The 23717-nt window shown below is 59.3% G+C and overlaps 1 protein-coding gene across 1 annotated transcript in view; it reads right to left on the bottom strand.

Moving 5' to 3' along the window:
* Positions 1-407: 407 nt before the first annotated feature.
* MGAT5B (alpha-1,6-mannosylglycoprotein 6-beta-N-acetylglucosaminyltransferase B) overlaps positions 408-23717 on the bottom strand; it is a 97522-nt gene continuing 74212 nt past the window's right edge. Inside the window, exons 9-18 of the mRNA XM_045299511.1 lie at positions 22072-22203; positions 20817-20950; positions 16350-16480; positions 15761-15766; positions 9110-9265; positions 7942-8088; positions 7723-7839; positions 3436-3510; positions 2170-2426; positions 408-1675 (exon numbers count right to left, since the gene is read on the bottom strand). Coding sequence (XP_045155446.1) covers positions 1477-1675; positions 2170-2426; positions 3436-3510; positions 7723-7839; positions 7942-8088; positions 9110-9265; positions 15761-15766; positions 16350-16480; positions 20817-20950; positions 22072-22203 — 1354 coding nt within the window. The 3' untranslated portion in view covers positions 408-1476. The remainder of the gene's footprint in view (positions 1676-2169; positions 2427-3435; positions 3511-7722; positions 7840-7941; positions 8089-9109; positions 9266-15760; positions 15767-16349; positions 16481-20816; positions 20951-22071; positions 22204-23717) is intronic.

The raw sequence follows: 23717 nt of genomic DNA, 5'->3' as shown, positions 1-23717 counted from the left end.
CCCATGACACCCGCCAACCAACCCTGCCCAGGAATCCCCCATCCCTTTTTTGCCCTAAGGGACGGCTCCCCACACTGGCTGCTCGCAGAAGTCCCAGTGCGCAGGTCCTAGTGTGCAGGCTCCTATGTGGAGGTCCGAGTGTGGAGGTGCGAGTGTGGAGGCTCCTGGAGGTCACAGGCCTCTCTAGCACCAGCAGGGTCTTCCTTTGGGCAGCCTGGAGCTGAAGGCCTGCCCTTTGCAGACCGGAGGACAGGGTGTGCTCCCTGGGCCACCCAGAGACCCTGTTCCACCTCAGGCCCCAGCCCCTGCACCCAGGCATCCCTGAAAAGGGCCCCCTGGTTTCACCCCCTCCACCCCTAGCCCCTGCCGGGGCACCCTGGGAAAGGAGCAGAAACCGGCACCAGCTGTTCTCTGCACCTCACATCCCAGTAAAATATTTATTATTCCAAGAAATAAATCTTTAAAAAAGAGAGAAAAGAGTCTCTATTGCTTTCCCGCAGGCTGGGCTCAGGTGATGGCAGGTTCGAAGCTTCAGCAGGTGCCCACCACAAGCCAGCAGCCCGGGAGGGGCTCCTCCCACCACTGCAGGAAGCTCCACTTGAGCGCCCCCCACCCCACCCCACCCCCAGCGAGTCCTCAGTTCTGGAGCTGCCTCCTGGAAAAGCTGGGGGCAGGTCTATGTGGGGGGCAGGGCTGACCAGACAGGGGCGGGGTTCTAAAACTCTGTGGAGGGGAAGGGGTGGCAGTGTTCTGAGGCCTGGCTAGAACCAGGCAGGGCTGGGGTGTGGGGAGGGGGACAGAGCATCCTGGGGTGGGGGCGGGGTGGATGAAGTTGGAGGGAGCATGGAGGGGTCCCCCATCAGGGCCTGCAGCTCCAATCCCAGGCCCTTGCTGCAAGGATGCGGGGTGGGGAAGTCTGCCCCTGCGGAGGTGTCCAGGATGATACACCTGGGGTCTGTTCTGGAGGGGCTCCTGGGGTCTGTTCTGGGGGGGCTACGGAGGAAACCCGTCCCTTGGAGGAGGCAGACGGAGGCTAAGGAGAAAGGCCTGCTGTCTGGAATGATGGGGTCATGCCGGGAGCGCCGTTTTCAGAGGATGAGATTTGAAACAAGCAGAGAAACAAGTGGACGGGGCCTGGGTGGTCCCTGCATAGAGAGGTGGGGGCCTGGGGGTGGCTGAGGACAGGCATGAGTGCCAGGACGCCCTGGCCTCCCCTGCCCCCCGCCCAGCGCTCTTGGGCCACCCCCCAGATCCCTCCAGAGGGTCACAGCTGGCCTGCATGCATGGCTCCGCTGGCCAGAGGCATGCCCCCAGAGCAGGGGCCCAGCTGAATAGAGACGCCTCGCTCAGACCCTGAGGAGCACAGGCCAGTGCATGGCGAGCCCGCTCAGGCCCTCGCTGGTGCGGTCATCTGCCGGCTTCCTGGGTGCACGGGTGTCCCCGGGAGGAGCTGGAGCTGGGGTGTGCAGGTCGGGCTCACAGGCAGGCCTGGCACAGCGCCACCTGGCCCTTGCGGAAGTCTCTGCAGGGGCAGAGGCGGCGGTACTTGGTGCTGGCGCCCGCACAGCTGAAGAGAAGAGGCTCTTTCTGCAGGTAGCATTCCTGGCCGGGCTGGGCGAAGGCTGGGTACAGGTGGTTCATCTCGGACTCCGTGCTGTCACAGGGCACCTGCAGCCTGGGCGGCACCACACAGCTGGCCCCAGCCCGCCCCGCCCCCGCTCCCACTGCACAGGGAAGGAAGGGTCAACCCTGAGTTAGAGCCAGAATGGGGCTAGGGCCCTTGGCCAATCCCCGAGGAAGAAGTGGGGGAGAGGTGGGGCGGGCGCGGGGGAGAGGATAGTAAATGAGGGAGGGAAGTGCAGGAGGGGATGGGGAGGAGCTGCGAGGAGGAGGAAGGGGGCGCGTGGGCTTTGTTCTCGGGTCCCTCACTCAAAACCAAACCCACTGCTACTCAGACGGAAGGCCTCCCTTGGACGGAAAGATTCCCAGGCTGGGAATCTTTATGGAAACAGACAGCCTCATCTTTCTCCCCCGCAGTGGCTGGTGGGTTTGAACTGTATATCTTGCAGGTAACAGCCCAGGTGCCCAACCCAGAACTAACTAGCTCCGCGGCGGGCCAGAAGGGGCGGGCTTCGGTGGGCGGGGCCCGCGGGGGACGGGGCCACTCACTTCCGGAAGGTGTCCCGGCTGTTGAGCAGCGGGAAGAAGGAGGGCTCGCAGACCAGCCCGTGGTCCAGGCAGGCATCCGTGCAGGCGCGCCCCGCCTCGGCCAGCCAGGCCTGGAGCGAGTGCCCTGGCGGCCAGGCCCCGAGGGCCACGCTGGCGTTCCTCGCCCACTCCAGGTGGGTGGCGTTGGGCGCCAGGACGAAGGGGCTCTGCGGCGCTTGGGGCCCTGGTGGGGAGGGGCCGGGGGCTGCGCAGAAGTCCTGCAGACAGGGGGTAAAGAAGGCGGGTGGGGAGGGTTAGTATGGAAAGCGGTAGGGGCAGCCCCGCTACGAATGGATTTCTGAAGGCCTGGCTACCGCACCAAAGGGCTCGCTGCCGGGCCCCTCCAATCCCGGGGAGCTAGTACCCTCTGCATATCTTACGGGGGGAACTGAGGCTCCGAGGGGTCAAAGACCTGGGTCTCAGATCTAGCCACTGCAGGCAGGCCATCTGAACTCAGTCCACTGTGTGCTGTAGCCCCTGGGCTGTCCTGGGTCCTCAAAGATGAAGCTCACAGGCCCTACTGTGGGGCCCCCTGGGCTTGGCCTGGGAGGGGTACCCCGCAGGGGTCAGCTCCAAGGGCCTGCAGGGCCCAGCAGATGTGTGTCTCTGAGCTTCATGAAAGATGTCCCCACCAGCAGCTCAGTCCCAGGTGGTAGCCTTGGTCCGGCCACACTCTCTCTCCCACCCTCAGCAAGGCCCCTCCCCTGGGTGCCCTTAGTATTCCCATCTGTAAGATGACATTTTACAGATGGGACCTGTGAGCAGGGCCCGCCCACCTCCAGCCATCACCCTGCAGCCTCATGAAGACACTTCACACGGGGCCGCCTGGGCCTGGGAGGCCGACCAGGAGCTCAGATCTTCCGGGGCCAGGGCTCCCAGAAAGGTAACCCACCACTGCCACTGACTCTCCAGAACAGGGCAGGTAAGTCCCTCCCCGACTCTACCTGAGCCCCGCCCGGCATCAGAGGGAGGGGAGGGAAGCTTCAGGGGTCACTTGCATGAACATGCATTTGGGTGTTGAGGGTGACGACCCCTTGCCTGGCCCCTCTTCTCTGTTTGGGACTTGGGGTGGAGGACTCTCTTGCCTGGTCTCCCAGCCATACTTCCCGCCTCCAGGGCTGACCACTGGGGATAGAGGAAGCTGGGAGAGACAGGAGAATAAGGGCCCTGGGCAGAGGTGACCACCTTGTGGACAGGGGAGCTGCTGGCCCCGCAGAGCTCTCCTACCTGGTGTTGGATGTAGGCGTGGACGCGCTCCAGCATCCCTTCACAGGTGTACTCATAGGGCAGGTAGGGGTCCACCTGTGGGGGAGAGTGCAGACACATGCAGCACGAGCCCCAGACCCCCAGACCTGGCTGGACTGAGACACTGGTGACCACTCTCTGGCCCTTCACTTTCCTCCTCAATCGGATTGTGTGTCCACCTCCAGTCCAGGGCTGACCCCATGTGGGCCACTGACCAGGGAGCTGTCGGCGTCCCAGCTGAGCTCCCACCCACCTTTGATCCACGCGACTCCACACCCGCCAACCTGTGTTCTCCCTGCTTCCTGCCTCACCTTTCTGCATCGCCACCCCGCAGCCACATGAGTGTGAGGAGGACCCCGGCTAGCCTCCAGCCCATTGGCTTGTGTTGGATTGGGCGGGGCCACTCCCTTGATACAAGGTTACTACTTAGACATAAATGCACATCACTGGTTTTGTTTCACTAGACAGCCTGCCCCGAGAACCAATGACCTTGAAGGTGATGGGACCCACTGGTGGAAAAGCAAGGCTGGAGGAACTGGCAGAATATCAACTGACTTGTTTCAGCAGGGAGCTGCCACGCGGGGAGCAGTCCCTCGTGGAGCCCAGCAGTCTGAGGGCAGCTTGGCTATAGAGACATCAGCCTCGGAAACCCCAGGGCCCAGTTCTGCTCTGGAACCGAGTGCCTTTGGTTTAACATACACCAGGCGCTCAGGAAACTCATGGAAGCCAAGAGCATGCAGCTGGCCTGACTCCTGCCGTGTGGAGGAGCAGGGGGACATCTCTGCGGAGTCGACCGAACCAGATGGCATTTGTCAAGCTCTGCTGGGCTGGGCCCCAGGGAGGGCGGGAGCATGCCTAACCCCAGCCCGGGGCAGGGTGTGTGTGTACAGTGAATCAAAAGGCACTGGAGTCCACAGCACAGGGACCACGCAAACAAACCACCCAAGAAAACTTGCTGTGGCAGAACCTGGACACTGGGTTCCCCGGGGTTCCCAAATGTTCGGCTTGGGGCAGTGGGTGGCCAGGCCTTTCTGCCGTGGCGCCTTTGGGTACATTCAAACCTCACCTCTCACCTTTCAGTGAGCCGCTGAGGGTGCTGACCGCTGGCAAACCCAAAACACCATACTCACTGCCATCGGGCCAGTTCCGACTGATCGTGACTATAGGACCGGGTAGAGCTGCCCCTGTGGGTGTCTGAAACGGACTCTTGAGAACAGCGGTTCCCAACCTTCCTCATGCTGCGACCCTTTCAGACAGTTCCTCGTGGTGGGGGCCCCCAACCATAAAATTAGTTTTGTTGCTATTCATCATTGTCATTTTGCTACTGTGATGATTCGGGTGACCCCTGTGAAAGGGTCGTTCGCCCTCCAAAGAGGTTGCGACCCACAGGTTGAGAATTGCTGCTTTAGACAGCCAAGTCTTCCTCCTGTGGAGCGACACTGTCATGTCACGCTGCACCACCAGGGTTCCCAGAATTCCAATGGGGAGCCAAGCTCATGGTCATCAAGTCCATGGCGACCCCTGTGGGTTTCTGAGACGGGAACTGCTTACAGGAGTGGAAAGCCCGGTCTTTCTCTGAAAGAGTTGCTGGTGGTTTTGAACGGCAGACCATGCGGATCGCAGCCCAACTCATAGCCGCTACACCACCAGGGCTCCTAGAGAGCCACCCTCCTGTGAGTGGATACATGTGTCTCCTCCTTTCCAATGGAGCCACCCCTTCTGTCCCTTGCACCACCTCAGGGCCCAGCACAGAGGCACCTTGGAGGAACAGGGGGGCCAGGGTGCTAGAACACAGAGTCCCCCCACAGAGGAAGGCCAAGTTGGGTTCAGCCTCGCCCTCCCCATGCAGGTGCGTGGGGTCAACCCTTCACTCACAGCCCAAGTCCCCCCACCCAGCAGCTGTGGGAATCAGGTCTGCTCCCTCTGGGGGTGGGACACAGCACTGGCCTCACCCCAATCGGGGTGCGAAGAAGGCCCTTGTGCCAGGCCGGCTCCTGCTCCCTGCTGCCTGCCAGTGAGGGACTGGCCAGACACCGGTGCCCAGGAGCTGCTCCTGGCCACAAGGACTTGTGCCCCGGACAAGCTCATACTGCCTTGGGCTCCCCCCTCCTGCACTGTAAGGAGGTTCTGTGTCCTGGGGCAGTGTGGATCCTCAGAGTGCCCACAGGTCTCCCCCAGCCATCACATAACCCACTGTGGGGAGAGAGGCCAGCCTTCTGCACAACCCTGCCCCACCCTCTCCTGGGAGCTGTGGCCCAAGAAGGCCCTCTGGGCCCCGGACACAGAGGTTCCAGCCCAAACTATAACAAAAGCTCCAGCAAGGAGCTTGAGCACCCCTTTCTGGATGCTGCACCCCTGCCCTGGCAGCTGCCCCTGGTCACCCCTGTGCCTGAAGCGCTTGTTGGGTGCTGACTCAGACTCGGTTAGGGCAGCCAGCTCGCCCTGCCTCACCAATGGCTGCGGTAAATCTCTGCTGAGAAGCCTCTGGCCTGGAAATTACCCCGTTACATCTAATTCCAGGTGGGTGCCATCATCCCTCTCGACAGTGACAGGTGCGGCTGCAACTGTGGCTGACGTAATGACAAGGGGGCCGGGTGGGGAGGGGAGGGGTGAGGCAGGCCACTTCCTCTCCTGTTCACCTCAAATGGCCTCGCTGTGGACAGAGAGATGTGAACCAACCCCTGCATATCCCCCACCCCTCCAGACCTGCCGCTGGCTCCAGAAAGGACCTCGCTCCTGAGATTTCTTGGCTTTGAGGTCAAGGTTGGCTTCTCTCCCACACCCCTAGTCCCTCCTCACTCTTCCTTGCTCCCCATGAAAAGGCTGGGTGACCTACAGGACAGGCACCCCCCCTCCATCTGCCTCCAGACAGGAGGATGAGGCTGTCTGCTCCTGTAAAGATGGACAGTCTCAGAAACCTGGACTGTGGCTACAAGAATAAACTCTAGCAGTGTGTAAGGGCCAGAGAGACCCGGTAGCACAGCGGGCCAAGCCCTGGGCTGCTAACTGAAAGGCCAGCAAGCCAAACTCATTGCCATCAGATGCCAACTCACAGCGACCCTGCAGGACAGGGTAGCACTGCCCCCGTGGGTTTCTGAGCCCGGCATTCTTTCAAGGAGTGGCTGGTGGTTTTGAACTGTTGGCCTTTGGGTTAGCAGCCCAGTATGTAACCCACGACGTCACCAGGTCTCCTCCTCTGAGCCCAGGGGAATGTGTTGGCCATCTCTCTCGCACCTGTCTCCTCTGGGCCACAGCCAGGGAGTCTCTCTCCAGCAGGGGGGAGAGACAGGAGGGGGCACTTGGAGAATGTGGTCTTGGGAAGGGACAGCGAACGGGCACGGGCAGTGTCCAGCGACAGCTAGAAGAGGTCCAGACGTCCCTGGCTACCAGCTGAGTCCACATGGCCAGACTCGCACCTGCACGTGCCCCAAGACCCCTGAGTGTCCCACAGCCTCGATGCTCCATATTCCCCGTGAGGAGCTCAGGCCAGCAGGATCACACATCCTCACAGAGTGTGTGTGTGTGTGTGTGTGTGTGTGCGCGCGCGCGTGCCGCGCGCGCCGGTCTCAGCCCTGCCCCCACCCGCCAAGTCAGAACCTGCAATTAAACAAGCCCATCTGAGACATGCTGCTGGAAGGTGGGGGGCAGGCCCACACCTTCAGCAGGGTCCCGCAGCCTCTGGGAAACGTTTAATCAGCACCTAGCGAGTGATAGCAACCAGGACCTGGGGGCGGGGGTGGGCGGAGTGGGGGGGCTTGCGGAGATGGCCCTGAGGAAGTGATTCTGAAACCAGACTGCCAGTGGGTGGGCTTGGGTGGATTGTGCCAGAGGTCTATCTAGGGCAGTGGTTCTCAACCTGTGGGTCGCGACCCCTTTGGGGGCCGAACGACCCTTTCACAGGGGTTGCCCAATTCATAACAGTAGCAAAATGACCATGATGAAGTAGCAACGAAGCAAATTTTATGGCTGGGGGGCCTTCTACCAGGCACCCCCACCACATGAGGAACTGTATGAAAGGGTTTCGGGATTAGGAAGGTTGAGGACCACTGATCTAGGGTCTGGTAGGTGTGGCACGTGTCCTGGGGGTCCTGGGGGTGGGGGAACCAGTGAGCAGTTGCTTTTTGTCCTAGCTGTGGTGAGAGACCCGTTTGGAAAGTAAAAGGGGGTCTATTTTCCATAGGTGGGCCTCAGGGTGGCTCCTTGCACAGACACAAGTTGGTGAGTGGGGCCCCGTGCTCTAGGGGGGTCTGGGGGAGCCCCCACTCTCACCTGTGTCCTCATGATGTCCTTGATGGCAGCTTCAAACTCCTGTGTGTTGTTGTAGTCCACAGTCCACACGTGGGGCTTGCCGATGAAGTTCTCGGCGTATGGGTGCTGGGAGAACACCTGGCAGGTGTGTAAGCAGGCGCGATGTGCTGAGCCTGGTAGAAGGCACCCCTTCCCTGCAGTGGCTCGGCCTCCCTCCCCCAGCAGTTCCCTCCCACTCACCTCTCGGGAGGTGGGCTTGCCTCGGAAGAACTCATGGGTGAGGGAGCTGTGGGGCGGGCTGAAGCGGGACTGCAGGAAGATGCAGCCGTTGGCTATGGCCTCCAGTGGGGCGGGGCCCTCGTAGGGGAAGCCGAACCCTATGAAGAGCTGACGGGGGGCGAAGGGAACAATGACCAAGGAGCTGGGGCCCCCAGGACACCGGGGCAGTGAAGACAGCCCAGCGGGGTGCATGGCCAAGCCACTTCTGCTCCTGGGTCTCAGTTTCCCCATTTATGAACCGAGGGGATCTATGTGGGACTCACCTAAGGGTCCCTGGTGGGTTCAACATGGGGCTGCCCACCAGAAGGTCAGCGGTTTGAGCCCATCAGCGGCTCTGCAGAAGGACAAGGAGGCTGTCTGCTCCGGGGAAGACTCACAGCCTCGGAAACCTGATGGGGCAGGCCTTCTCGGTTCTATGGGGTTTTGACTTCTTACCTCATCTCAGTTGCCTCTCAGGAGGATGGAAGAAGAGTATACAATTCCAATTTTGGAGGCCCCAGACTCACACCCTAAATTATTTCACTCACTCACCCCCCCACCCCGCCACAGATAATCCATGCAGGCCACCTCGCAGCCTACAGAGCTCCTAGGGCTGGGCCCCTAGCAGGTGCTCCAACTGATTCTGAACCCTGGGCTGCCTGGTATGTTTGTTCAGGTGGCTCACTGCACACAGACGCCCCCGTCTCCCCCTAACAGGCCCCCGAGGCAAAGGAAAAAAGCTAGGGTCGGTGCAGCAGCAGGCCTGGCAGTGCTCCAGCCTCAGCTGGCACCTCAGGGTCCAGGAGCAGGGACATGCCCACGGTGCTAGCCACTTCCCCAGAGGCACAGGGCAGGCCCATCGGTCTGATGGAATCCCAGCAAGGAGCCCTTGCTCAGCCTTCCTGCCACCTTCTCTACTGAGAGGCTCCAAAGGCTAGGCCTGGCCCAGGTGCCCAGTGGGCTGGGTTGGTCCTGTGCAGGTAGGCAGTGCCCTCCTATTGTGTTTGACGGCCCCGCCCAGTGCCTTTCAATGAATACCACCTCCTCTCTGCCTCTGGGCTCTGGTCAGCCCCAGCAGGAGGGGGTCTGGGCCCAAGGAGCAGAGCATGCTGGGCCTGGATGCACACAGGCCAGGCAGGGGTCGGCTCACCTTGGCCTTACGCAGCAGCTGCTGGAACTCAGGCTGGGGCAGCAGGCCGTGGTTTTTCACAAAGGCCGGCACCTCGGGCGGCCGCTGGCTCTCATAATACACCGTGCCGTGGACCTCCATGTACTTGTTCAGGATGCTCAGGAACTTCTCCTTCCCCTGAGAGGAAGAGGAGAGGGGAGCCAAGGCTGAGCCAGAGAGACAACCCAGTCTGGAACTCAGAAGACACCGGCCGAGTCAGGTCTGCCGTGGACCAGGGCCCCCTCCTCTCAGAGGCTGCCCCGATCAGAGCTGTCAGAAGTATTTTTAGCCATGAAATGGTTTTCTTGCCAAAGGAACCCCATGGGAGCCAACATTTACAGGGATCAAAGGAGAGCTGTGTGGTCTAATTGGCACCCCTCGAAAGCTGGTGGCCTCCAAGGACCTCGGATGCCCTCCAGAGTGGAGCCTGAATCATCTCTCCCCACATCCCCTCCATCCACATCCATCTAACCCACCCTCTATCCGCCATCTGCTCCATCCCATCTACAGTCGTCCAATCCATCATCCATCCACTCACCCACTCATTCAGGCCTCTAGTTCATCCATCCTTCCACACCCATCCATCTATCCTTTCCATCCCACCCACCTCTCTCCTCAGTCATCCCTCCAAGCCAGTCCTTGATCCACCCATCCAGTCCACCCACCCACTAATCCACATCCACCCAACTACTTACCCCATCCATATATTCATCTACTCGGTCATCTCTTCATCCACCCAACAACCCATCCATCCACCCAGCGATCCATATCCACCCATCAATTCAATACATCTAACTACTCCGTTCCATACATCCACCGATCCTCTCAGCCATCCACCCATCCACCCACACCTATCCATGGATCCATCCATCCACCCATCCAATCCATCCTTCCATCCACTCATGCTGCACACATACTTACTGAGCACCTGCTGTGCGCTGGCCCTGTACTAAGTGCTGGGACCCCAGCAGGGAAAAGACAAAGTACTTATACTCTTGGAAGACACTCGATAACTAGCGTAGGCTCAGCCATTCCCGGTCTGGGAACCCAGACTTCAGGCTCTGCTCCCTGTCTAGACTGAGGGGAAGTGAAGAAGCAGACTGAGCCCTTGGGGGAAGAGGATAAGGGCGGAGGGCAGGGCAAGACCACGGCTCTGCTTCTGGGAGCTGTGGTCATGAGTGTAGGAGGTGGGATTGGGGACCTCGGTGGGGACACACACGATCCTGCTATGAGGGCATCAGCCGCTGCTTCTCAGGGAAAGGGGTGAAGGTAGGAAAATGGCTTCCACATCTTGGAGGAGGGCGGAGGAGCATCTTTTCAGGGAGGGCTTGTTCCCAGCCGGCGAACAGGCCAGAGAGAAAGAGCCGCGCTTCTCCAGGTTTCTCCAAGTGCTGGTTGGCCAGCCTTGAGGCCGGTGTGCAGGGGGCTCCAGGTCTGCATGTGTCTGTGGGACCACAGCCGCTTCGAGAAGGCCTCGCTTCGAGAGCGGACTTCAGAATTACTGTTCGAGGTTCTGAAGGTGAAACTGTCACCAGGAGGATTTCCGGTAGAGTCAGGCGGTTGTTGGCGGGGTCTGCTTCAACCCCACGTGACCGAGTCAATGTGCCCCCTGGGAGTTTCCAGGCTGTCACTCTATGGGTGCAGACTGCCAGGTCGTGTCTTCCGCCCAGCCACTGGTTGGGTTCGAACCACCAATGGCAGCCGAGGCAACACACACCAGCCCTCAGCTGAGAACAACCAGGGAAGGAGGGGGATGCGAGGCAGACCCGCTTAAAGACACCGAAGACGGAACCAAAGACGACAATCCCCACAGCCCCCCGTCATCAAGTCGATTCCGGCTCCCTGGGACCCCGGAGGACAGAGTCGGACTGTCCCACCAGGTCTCCATGGCTGCAATTCTTTCTGGAAGCCGACTGCTCCAGCTTTCTCCCATGCAGCACCTGGTGGGTTTGAACCACTGACCGATTGGCCAGAAGCCAGGCCCTTAAGCACCGTGCCCGCCCGGGGCTCCTGAAAGTGTGAGGAGAAGAGGAAATTGACAAGACCGAGAACTGGAGACGGGGACAAGCATGTCAAGCTCGCCTGGCATTGGGGCTGGCGCTCGCTCGGAACCTTTCGGGCATGAGCCGACTGCAGAGCTGGCATTGAGGAAGCTGAGCTGAGAGTCTGTTGGCAGCCTGGCAGAGCTTTGGCCATGGTTGTGGGGAGGTGCCATCGAGTTGGTTCCAACCCATAGCGTCCCTATGCCCAACAGAACAGAACCCGCTCAGTCCTGTGCCCGCCTCACAATGGTTCGCTGCCTCCGACCGTGTGCTGCTCCCACCCACGAGGCCGTCAGTATCTGGCCGTGCCCGGGAGCTGTGCACAAGGTTTTCAGCGGCGTCTTCCTCCAAACTGGGCAGCCCATTCCTCCTTTCCAGTCTGTTCTGAAGCTTTCCTGAAACGTGTTCCCTGCGGGTGAGCCTGCTGGCATTTGAAAGACCGGCGACAGAGCTTCCTGCATCCCAGCCACACACGAGCCACCACAGTGTGACCCACCCACAGACAAGGAAAGGGTGGTGGCAGAGCTGAGGGGCAAAATAACAAAGCACAACAAAAGACCCCACCAGTTTGGGACTGCCTGGGTGGGGGAGCCCTGGAGGGAGCCTCATGCCTGGATCCCAAGTCTGAGGCCCCATACCTTGGAAAACGAATGGCTTAAAATGACACTATGGGCGGGCTCTGTTTTAAATCGTCCCCATCCCAAAGTCATTCTTTGACAGCGATCAGACTTGCTAGCCCCTTGCCCCCCCCCCCAGAATAGCCAGAAGTCAAAATAACACCACCACCCCGATGATTTCTCTGACCCCATGATTTCAAGAAACGTTCATACGTGAGGTCCAGAGCTCAAAAGAAGCAAGGAATCTAAAAACGCCGAAGGCCTGCTCGTAGATGTCCACACTCGGGGTCTGACACACACAGAGATGCACAGGGCCAAGAACACGCAGCGAGCCACTTCTGAGAGAAAGGACGAGCGTTTGCAGATGTTTGCTTCCCAATTCCAAGGCCCCTTGTCAAGCTCCCTAACAGAGGCAGGAAAGCAGACCACTGGCCCGGAGGAGAGGGGAGAGAAGTGAGTCCGAGGTCAGCTGATCGTGGCCAGGGGGACAAAGGGGATTGGGTGGTGGAGAAGGGTAGTTTTTTCCACAAACGGTGCTGGAGCACTGTGGGGCTGAGGTGAGCAAAGAGCAGGAGGAGGAGGAGGAGGAGGAGCTTAGATGAGGACAGTGATCCCAAATGGAATCCCAGAAACGTAGCTGCAATGAGGAGCAACCGTAGAGGGGAGCACGTGGACCTGTTTTGTTGTGGGGGTCAGGTGCTGTCCAGTTGGTCCCCACTCACAGTGCCCCGGTGGACATGAGGACGAGACACAGCCCAGTCCTGCGGCAGCCTCACCATTGTTATTTCTGAGCCCATTGATGCAGGCACTGCCCCGTCCATCTCGTGAGGACGCTCCTTTTCCCCTGCCCTTTTACCATACCAAGCAGGATGTCCTCTCCCGGGGCTACCTTCCCCCCAAACTTACGGCCGCCGGTGGATGCCAACTCAGAGCAGCCCTATAGGACAGCGTAGAGCTGCCCCGTGGGTTTCTGAGATGGTGACTCCTTCCCGGAGTAGAAAGCTGCCGAGGGGCTGGTGGTTTCGTACCGCTGACCTTGTGCCGAGCAGCCCAACGGTAACCACTGCAGCACCCAAGGCTCCAAAGAAAGACCCTTCTGCAGCTCTGGAGGTTCAAGTTCACCCAGAGGTGCTTCGGAAAAAAGGCCTGGTGACCCACTTCTGGCAAACTGCCTAAGGGGTGCGGTTCTGCGGAGGCGCCAGGAGTTGGGATCCATTCGCTGGCCGAGTCTGCCCACTGGCTGGTGACCCGTCACAGGCAGAAGCTGTCACCTCCAGCTCTGCTCTTGGGGGAATCGGGAATAAGGGCAGCAGCCTTGGCCCCCAGCCCGCTAAACCCCAGGCCCTGGATGATTCCTGGCTCCAGCTGCCCAGAGGATACAGTGACCCCCCTCCTCCCATCCCTCTCCTCCCCCGCTCCTGGACTCTCTGGTGCTGGAATGTGTCCCATGATGCTGTGTTCGCTTCTCTCTCCATCTGGCCACCTCTGACTTCCTGCAGTGGCAAACGCTACACAGCAAAGCCTTCTTTTTTGGGAAAGTTTCTTTGAGGTCCCTTGCTGACAATACTGCTCCGGGCTATCACAGAAGTTCCCGAGCCAGAGATAAAACCCTTCTCTTCCCAGCCTTCATAACCTCCCATCTTCCCTCTCGGGGCGGCCCCCTGACTGTTTCCTGGTCAGAGCAGCCACACTCTGTTCCAATTACCCTCTGACTTTGCCTCCTTGCCCAGCACCTGGGCACAGGGCACCGTCGGGTTCCCTTGGCAACCATCTTGCTTTGCATCAAATGACAATTGCCTGTCAGTTCTTCTCCCACCCTTGACAGAGGTCGTGGACTCTGGGCCCAGCTTAAGAGCTTTTCTCTGTCATGAGCCAGGGCTTCAGAAGTCTGGGAGGGCAGACAGCATTGGGTTGAGCCCCCTGGCTCTGGAGTTAGAGACAGGCTGGAATCCCAGCTCAGCCACTTTTGCAGCAGTGAGATGTTTTTTAACTTCTGTTTTTTTTTCTAGATCATTTTAGTGGGCTCTTAGCACAATCCATCCATTCATTGTGTCAAGCACATTTGTACATTCATTGCCCTCATCATTCTCAAAACAGTTGCTCTCCACTTAAGCCCCCGGCATGATCATTGGTTCCCTCATTTGTAAAACCAGGTGATAATCCTGAGTGGGCCCCTCCTACGCTCGAGGCCTCGTCATTATTATTGCTATGTTCAGTGCCGCGGAGTCTGTTCTGACCTTGTGCACAACAGAACAAAACACTGCCCACACCATCCTCACAACTGCCCATTGTTGCGGCCACTGTGTCCCTCCAGGGGCTTCCTCTTTGTCGCTGCCCCTCTGCTTAACCAAACACGATGTCCTTCTCCAGGGTCTGGTCTCGCCTGACAAGATGTCCAAAGTACATGAGATGAACCCTCGCCATCCTGGCCTCTAAGGAGCGCTCTGGCCTCACAAGAGTGCTTCCCAGACAGCTCGGTTTGTTCCTTTGGCAGCCTGGAGTAGTCAGTCGTCTTCCCCAGCACCGTCCTTCAAACGCACGATTCTTCTTGTCTTCCTTATTCAGTGCCCAGCTTTCCCAAGCGTATGAGCACTAGGCACAAAGTCCATGGAGAAGTCCACTGCTGCGGGCCGGATCCCGCTCCCGGAACCCTCACACATGCTGTCGGGTGTGTGGTGAACCGAGGGACCGGATGACAAAGAATGCAATGCCGCTAAATCCTCCCTGCTCCTAAGGACGGGTCTGGAAAGCTGACTCTGGTGGGGGAAAACCCTCACGGTGATGAAATATAAATATATCTCAATACACATCCTCATGACTGGACACAGTCCCTCCAATAACCCCCCATAAAGGAACTGTCATTAAGGGGCTGCCATATAAGAGGAATCAGTTTCGGTGTCCTGCTACTTCACCCTGCCTAAAGGTTATCAGTAGATTAGAGCCATTAGGCTCTACAGCCAACCCACCATAAAAGCAGCAGCCCCCTGGGGGGAGGACAAGGATGGGGGTGGGGTGGGGTGTTGAGGTCAACTATCACTAGGTCAAGACGCCGACTCACCTCATTGCTTGTTTCTTATGTTACCCGCTTATGCTAGGACCGTGGACGACATGTCTGTTATCTGTGTGAGGCGCATGCCTACTGAACGCTCTGAAAGCCCCGCTGTCTGGACCCATTGGAAACCACGCTACTCTCAGTCCTGACATGGGACGAGGAGCCCCCGTGCCCCACCGTCTGTCTGTCTGTCTTTAATATTTTCCACAATCGCAAAGTCGCTCCCGAGGACCTGTCCAAGGGCGGGGGACCCCGTCACCCCGACAGAGTGAAACTGCATCGTGGGGTTTTCTACGGCTGGTTTCCAAAGGCGGACTGCCAGTCCTTTCTTCGGAGGCACCTCCATGGAGACCCGAACTTCCAACTTTCTGGTTAGCAGCTGAGAACGCCAACCGTTTGCAGACCGAGGGACCCCCCACACACACCACCACCACCCTCCCCCCAAGGGTGGTGAGCCCTTTGCCGCAGTGTCAGTTCTGACTCCGAGGCCCATAGGATGGAGTAGGACCGTCTCCCAGGGTTCCCCACGCTGTGAATCCTTGTGGAAGCAAGTGGCTGTGGAAGCAAGTGGCTTGAAACCATCCACCTGTCAGTTAGCAGCCAAGCGCTAAACTGCTCGTCCAGGTGGTCAATATATGGTGCCCTCAATCAGCATCGGTATCATTCACTTCATGCCACCTGTCCATTCTGAGAGAAGCCCTTGGACCAGGCTGGACCGCGCCCTGACTGCCCAGCCCTGGCCCCTCCCTTCAGTGACTCAGGGGAAGGCCCTCTCTCTCCCCCTCCCCATCTCCCGCCTCCCAATGGTGGTCCACCCACAGGAGTAACCCCCACTCAAGCCTGACGCAGGGCATTCCTCATTACAGACCCAAGGTGGGGATGGGGGTAGGGGAGGGATGGGGAGGAAGCCCGAGCATCCTACCTGGAGCTGCCTCATGGCCAAGGAATGCAGAGGGAGAGAAGAGAGCCTGTTAGTGACCTGGGCGGCAGGCAGTGACTTTGTAGGCAGCTCTGTGCGGGGGACCCCAGTCCTGAAGATGGGGTTCTAGCCCTCAACCACTCTGCCTTCTCCATCATCTCTTAGTCCACCAGGGAGGGCTGCAGACTGTCCCCAGGGAGGTGGAGGATTTGGTCATCACCTGGATAAAGTGACCACTGGGGTTTCTGGTGAAGATTGGGGCTGGGCAGGGCTTGGGGGCGTGGACAGCCCCAAGCTAGATGTCTCTCCTTATCAAAGGAGGACTTCTTTGTCTGAACCATGAAGAAGGGGGGTGGGTGATGAGCTGAGTCTGAGGCCAGGACTGGGGACCCAGTGTCCCCCCACCCCCCTGCTGACCCTCACCTTCCAGGGTGGGGAGAGTGATGGAGCTGAATCCGGGGCAGGACTGAGGGTGCTCCAGGGGGGGCAGGGAGTGAGGAGCTGAGTCATCCAGGGAGCAGCATTGGGGCCAGGTGCCCCTCCCTGGTCCTCACTTTCTGCTGGGGGGGGTAAGGCCCCCCCCAGCCCTCACCTTCCAGATGCTAGGCTCCTTGCCATACACCACGGCCATGTTGCCGGCCTTGCCGGCCCTGATGAGCTGCTTCTCCGTCTCGTTGAGCTCCTCCGACACAAAGCCCATGAAGGAGTTGTCCGGCGTGTGCGCTGCAGCCGAGGAGGGGACAGGCGGGGTCACAAGTCTCCCTGGACTGGCCTGGGGGTCTTCCCAGCGACAGGAAGGAGCCAGGGTGGGGTCTCTCATGGGTGACAGTGCCCCGAGCGCCTAGGCCCCCAGCCCCTCCCTTCCACGGACAGCATGGCAGACAGAAGGAAACTGAGGCACAGGGCAGGTCAGCCAAGGTCCGCTGTACCCGCCAGGACTCTGATATCATCACCAGCTCCTCCCCAAGGCTGCTCAGCTGCTCAGAGTCCAAGCTATGGTTCCCCACTAGCCCCACCATCGGTAGGTGGGCTCTCTCACACGCTGCCATCATGCCCTGGTCCTCAGTCACTGTGACGGCTGTCCATTGCCACACGCACCCATCTCTGCACCATCGGAGGGTGGGCTTTCTTGCATGCCCCCATCGCTGTCCCCTGGTCCAGGCTTCTGTCTGCTTGCCAGGACCCATGACAGCTGCCTGTCCCCACAGGCCTCTCTGCCCGCCTGGGTCTCTGTGCTTGTCTAAGGACAATCTTTTCTCCAGGAAGAGCAGTCCTTTCAAACTGAGGTCCGGCCATGTGTCTGGATGCCAAGATCCCTCCAGCCATGGGGGTGGGAATGGGGGGCTGCAAGACCTGCCCCATTTCCCTCTGCATCTCCTCCCATCCCCCTCTCTGGGGCTCAATCCCTCCCTCCACGCAGGTCTCAGCCCCAGGGCCCCTGCAGGGAAGTCCTTGCTGACCCCATCATGCCCCGTCCCTGACTTTTCAGGACAGAGGGACTGACCTCCAGCAGTTATGTTAGAGATGTGTCTGTCTGTCTGTCTGTCTGTCTGTCTGTTATTGCCAGGAAGGAGCCCTGGTGGCAGAGTGGGTACGCTCTGGGCTGCGAACCACAAGGTCAGCCCTTTGCAACGACAAGCTGATCCTCAGGAGGAAGACGGACTTTCTACTCCCATACAGAGTTCGTCTCAGAAGTCAGTCTCCCAGGAGCAGTCCCACCCCCGGGTGGCCGTGAATCGGAACCAGCTCTATGGCACCCAACAACAGCAATTGTGGCACACTCAGAGATGAGGGACCAACAAACTCACAAACCCACTGCCATCGAGTCACTCTGACCCAGAGACCCCCGCAGCGCAGGGTAGAATGGCCCCTTTGGGGTTCCGAGGCTGTAACTCTTTACAGGAGTAGAAAGCCTCATTTTCTCCCTGGGCATGGATGGTGATTTTGAACTGCTGACCTTCCAGTTAACAGCCCAATGCATAACCACTACACCCCGACAGCTGTATAGTCTTGCTCACCCAGAACAGCCCCAGTTTCATAGACCCCAACCCTCCATTTCAGATGCATTTCTCATTCTGTTTTCAGTTCTGAAACCCCCCACTCCCCCATGCACCTTTTAGTCAAGCGTGTGCATCCAACACCCCGTTTCTACCCGCCTCCAGAAACCCTGCAATCAACAGCCCCTGCCCCTCACAAGAGAGGGAGGCTGGGCTCCCACCTCCAGCTCAGCAGGCTCCATACCCCAAGTGATCCCTGGCTCGTGGGTCTCAAAACTGAGCACTGCTACAGGAATGCAGAACAAGAGCGCCTTGCGCTCCAGCTTCAGATGGGTGAGGAGGGACCCTGGGGCTCACCCTACTGCACAGAGTTGCGCCCAGGCCCTTCTCTGGCCAAATGCCCCTCCCCTTTTCTCTGCAGCTGAAGAACTCCCACTAAACTTCCCTCCCTCCCCCCCTCGCTCGGTCCACCGATGCCACCCAAAGGGACAGATTTAGAACATAATTAGCTGAACAGTAGGAGCGGGACAGGAAGTATTGCAGCCAATTAAAATAACGGGCATCATTAGCAGAGAGCCCCTGGGGGTAGGGTAAGGGTGAAGCTGGAAGAGGCTTGCAGGGAAGAGGTCAGCTGCAGAGGAGGGTGGCCCTGTACTCACACCCAGTGCATACTAGCCGGCAAAGACGAGCAAGAGATAAGTAAGCGAATAAACACATTTTATAAAAAAGGCTTGCTCTCCAACTCCTTCCTGGACTCTACTATGACAACCCCCACCCCACCCCCGCCCCATCTCTTGTCCTATTTTATCAACGAACGTTTCTGAGGCCCCGGCAGGCTCAGGGGGTATAAGGTACAGTGTCCTCTTCTGGATTGGCTCAGCCTCTAACCGAAATCGGTGTGCCAGCAAGCCAGCCAGCAAACAGAAACACCGGCTGCCATGGAATCCCCGCCCCCGGTGTCTGAGGAGAATGTGTTTGGCGGGTTTTCAATGGCTGACGTTTCAGAACGCGGTCACCAGGCCTTTCTTCCTCCGACCAGTCGGCTGTACCACCCAGAGACCCCGCAAGCCAACGGCTCTCCTACATTGCCAGCTGGACTTATGCAGAATCGAGTCTAAGGGTGGTTAAAATAGAGGTGAAGGAGCAGGGCGGACTGCCTGGGGGAGGAGATGAGGGCATCCGGGAAAGGGCTGGCTCACAGGCCCAGTCTCTGCGCTGGGCTTGGGAAGATGTGGAGGGCTTGGCCAGGCTTGGTCCTCCACATGCAGTGGGCCCAGGTTACTGCAGGAGTCTCTCCACCCCTCGGCTTCTGCTTCCTCTCCTTTACCCTCTCTGGCCACCTTCAGACTGCCAGGACAATCGTCCTCAATGACTGAGGTCTTTCTGACATCTGCTTCAGAGCGCACGCACGCACACACACTCCATCCAGTGGATTTCGACTCACAGTGACCGTGTGCGTGGTTTCTGAGGCTTTGTAACTCTTTACAGAAGCAGAGAGCCTCGTCTTTCTTCCTCAGAGAAAGTGATGTGTTTGAACCGCTGACTTTGCGGGTAACAGTCCAAATTTTACCTGATAGGGTCACCAGGGCACCTCAACAACAACTCTATGCCTTTGAGTTGATTCAGATGCAAACTAGAATTTCCTCTTTGTGTTCCTGAGACTTTTAAGTCTCCCTCAGAGAGACTGGTAGGTTTGAACCACTGACCATGTGGTTAGCAGCTCAATACATAACCCACCTCATAACCAGGGCCCCTCCAGAAGCCTACAAGTGGGTCTGAAATTCCAATATCAAACATAAGCTCGGGAACCTTCACTGAAGACCCTCTTCCCAGCCTCATCGCTGGCTGCTGCCCTCCTCTCCCACACGCTCTCCTCTGCCGCCACCCACGCTGCTACCTCAGCCTGTAGCATCACCTTGGAGATGGTCCCTGAGACCACTGAGCTGCAGCTGCTCATCTGGGGGGCAGTCACTTTCTCTTGTAGGAGCTGGTGCAACCTGGGAATGGACTTGGGGGGCAGGCAGTCTGGTCCTCACTGACCGCAGAGGGGCCTCTCCATTTCTCTGGGCCTCAGTTTCCCCATCTGGACCACCTTCCCAGGTGTCAAGCCACTCTTATCTACCTGGAAATCTTATTGCCCCCAAGACAGCCTAGATGACAGGGGGCCACTTAGCGGGTGACGGCGGTGAGAGTCCTCAAAACGGGGTCCACCATGGTCTCGGTCTTCACTGGAGAGGCCAGTCTGCATGTGGCACTAAGTCTCAGTGTGAACGGCTTATGCTCAGCAGCCCGCACCCCTTCCCTAGCCCAGTTATCCGAGGATTCTCCCCCAATGTCTGCCCTGTTGCAAGGCACCCCACCCCCCACCTCCTCCCAAAGCTCTACTGCCCATCATTCCACTGGGCTCAGGTGTTTTCAGAACATTCTGACTCTTTCCACAGCCATTTTTGCACTGTCTGCTCCCTCCTCCCAGACGAGCCTGCCTCCCCTGACGCTCAGCCTTGTTCTGGAATTTTCTAAGAGCCCACCAGAGCAGCTCCGCCCTGAGATTGTGTGCCCAGCCCGGGTCTTTGGGTGCTCCCCTAAGGTGGGGACCATGTCCTGCTCACCTTGGGCAGGTGACCGGCTTCTCCCAGGCAGCTGGGGAGCCCTCCTCCCCACCCCTGCCTAAAGCTGTTCCTTCCTGGCTGCCGGCTCCTGAGCATCACAAGAAGTTTCCTGTCTGGTTCATACACTTGCTGCATGGGGAGGAGGTCTGTTCCGAAGCCTGAATGCCAGGGCAGCCCCCAGACCCAGACGGCCCCGCGGGGAAGGAAAGAGGAGACCCCTGCTCTGCTCCTCCCAGCCAGCCATGAGTCCCCAGCTGGCCCTTGGGCCTAGCCCAGCCCCCTTCCAAAAATCCCAGGAGGCTCTGCCCGCTGCCTTGAGCCCCAAGCAGCCCCGTCCCTTTCCTGAGACACCCCCCCAAGAGGCCCCACTCCTCCCTGAACCTCAGGAGACCCCACCCTTCACCTTTCACCATGCATCCCAGAAGGCCCCACCCCCAGCCCAGGCACACTCACGAAACATGGTCATGAACTGCTTGGGGTTGAGGTTCCAGTAGCCCCAGTTGGTGCGGTAGCCGTGTAGCGTGGCGTACTCCTCATGATTGTACGCAGGTTCCGTCCCAAAGGTGTCAATGACCCGGATTCGGCACCTGCCACCACAGAAACCAAGAACCAGCGTTGGCTGTGTGCCCCGGCCTGGGGCCCATGGCAAGGGCTGGTGGGGATGGTGCCCTGCGTGGTCAAGCTTTGGGACAGTGTGACCACAGGCAGGTGTCTTAACCTCTGAGCCATCTTCTCCACAGATTATCTCAAGGTCATTGGGACTGCCTGGCCCACGTCCGAGGTCAGTGCTCTGAGACTATTGGTCACAACAGTGGGTCCCATACAGAAGGGCAAGGCCCCTGGGGCCCACAGCTGCCCGAGGTTCCACTCTGGGAACACAGAGAGTCCAGGCCCCCGGGCCAGGTGGCCACTCCAGGGAAGGACCTCCCGGCTGGCTGGCTGGCTGGCTGGCGGCTGTCTGTTCCCTGCCCACCCTCCTTCCTGCTGGCTTTAAGCTCAAGGCCCAGGGTGGGGGCACCTTTGCCCAGGGGATCAGCCAATAGCACAGGCCATGGGGTGCTAAGCATGCTCAGGGGCTCCCCTGATGGGCCACCTCAGCCAATCTCCCCCCTACGTCCTCCCAGCCCCCTGGGAGTGAGACCCAGTCACCCCCACTGCCTCCCCCTTCCCCCTTGCCAGCGGTGACCTAGATTCACGGCAGAGTGCTGAGGTCGGCGTTATTCCACCCGAGGGGGCTGAGTGCCGGGTGCACAGAGAACTCGCATTAATAATAAAAGCAATAACGCCGCCTGTCACTTTCCCCCTAATGAAATCATGCGGGAGAGTCAATGGGACAAGAGCACCATAATAGATAGCAGGCTCTGGGCGCTAAATTAAACCTGCCTCTCGGGCTGCGGGGGGGTGGGGTCGGCTGAGGGAAGGGCAGGGGCGCCCATGGCCCCCACAGCACAGGCCGCAGCCCTGGGCGGCTGTCCTGCACCCCTCCCTGCATCTCCTCTGAGCCCCACATCTGGGTCCCCTCTGAGTCCTGCTCCCCAAGCCATGCAGTTGGCAGTGGGATGCTCTGAAGGTGGGGAATGGGAAGCAGGGGGCAGGGGAGACCCCAGGGACGGTTGTGCCCCACCCAGAGCACCAGCTGGCAGCAGGGTGCTGGTTGGTGTCGGGGGTGAGGGTGGGGGGAATCCAGGGTGGGGGGTCATGGCCTCACCGGTACTTCCTGAAGGACAACCCCATGTGCTGCTTCATCTGCTGCAGGCCGTGGTAGTCAGTGTAGATGAGGTCGAAAGGCAGGGGCCCCGTGAGCGGACAGCTCCCCCGGCCTGGCGGCACCCCTAAATTACTGAGAGAGGAGCCTGTCAGAGTCAGGGCCCCAAAAGCAACCCACAGCAGCCCCAAACCCACCTCCTAGCAGGCCCGGCCATGGGTGGCCCTCCATCCCAGCCTGCTCCTGTAGCCCAGGCTGCGGGCATAGTGGGGGCAGGTGGGGAAGGAAGTGGCCAGGGCAGATATGCATAGTCCTGCAGGTTTTTCACTGCACCAGGGAGTCTGGGGAGCGGGGAGTGCACCAGACCCAGGAGCAGCCATGCAGCCAGGCTCCAGTTACCTAATCAGCAAAGTAAGCACCTGCTTCCTTGGGCTTCTTTATCTAATGAGCGGTTTCACATTCCCCCAGCACATCCAAGATTCCACCTCTGGTCTGGCTGGCATCTGCCTCTCTTCAGCCCCCCAGCCCCTTCCCACAGAATCAAAGCCTCTTTTCACATCGATAGTTCTTGATACAGGGGAGGAGGACCCAGTAAGGTAAGCATAAGCTGACTGCTGCTTATGGACTCATCAATAAGGAAGCACAGATGAGTCTGTAAGCACCAGTCAGCCTGTGCTTACCTTGCTGACTGGGTCTTCCATCGCAGGGAGCACCTGGAAGGAGCTGCACCTGTCCAGAGCAGGCGGTGCCTCTTCTGATTCCCACACACAGGTCCCCTGCAGGGCCATGCCAACCCAGAGAGGACACCATCCTCTCATTGACAAAAGGCAGCATCGGTGACTGTCCACTGTGGTCCTCAGACGCTTGGGTGTTCGGACTTGCTGCCCTGCTGCTGAGCAAGCCTGTTGGACCCAGGGCCCCCGGGCAGCGGGCTCCTGTGGGCATTCCAGAGCAGCTCCCTGCTCGGGCCGGCCAGCAGCCATGGACCAGGTAGAGAAGGAGCCTGGATTCATCTGAGGTTCAACCCTGCCATCTTCCTCTGTAGCTTCAGAACGAAGACCACAGCCCAAAGTTCTCACCACCTGAGCCTTAACTCTCCCATCGCCCCCTTCAGGCAGCCTTCCAGGGACCCCAGGCAGAGTGAGCTGCCCCTCTGGGTAGTCACCCGCATCTCCTCTGCCCCCAGTCACCTGACCTGGAGCGAGGCCTTGAGGGCAGAGCCAGGCCGGGGTCGGACCACAAAGAATGGGTAGCTGATGGGAGACCAGGCAGGCCGAGGAGCCGAGGAACACGTGGTTTCCATGGCCCGAGTTTGGCGAGGAAAGTAAATTTGGAGAGAGTGCGGGACTGAGTTGGTGGGTGGGGACCCTGAGGAGGAGAATGTCTTGGTGGCTTATCCATCACTCAGCTCTTCCAAAGGGTCATTAGCTGTCTACTCCGGACTCGGAGAAAAGGGGGTTCCACACTCAGCCCCCAGCAGGAGGAGAGAGGAGCTGCCTGGGACCGGATGGCAGCATTGTCTCCTTCCCAGAGGGAGTTCATGAGAAGCCACAGGGCCTCCGGAGCCCAAGAGAAAAGAAGGGGGATTGGGGATGAGAGGCCACTGGGTCTGGGAGACGGATGAGTGTGTGCAGCTGTCCCACCCCCCA

Source organism: Echinops telfairi, unplaced genomic scaffold (assembly GCF_000313985.2).
Source record: "Echinops telfairi isolate 266 unplaced genomic scaffold, ASM31398v2 ScPeMD7_7458;HRSCAF=8496, whole genome shotgun sequence".
Lineage (NCBI taxonomy): Eukaryota > Metazoa > Chordata > Mammalia > Afrosoricida > Tenrecidae > Echinops > Echinops telfairi.
The sequence above is the reverse complement of the archived record's forward strand: the minus strand, read 5'-3'. Positions and strand labels throughout refer to the sequence as shown.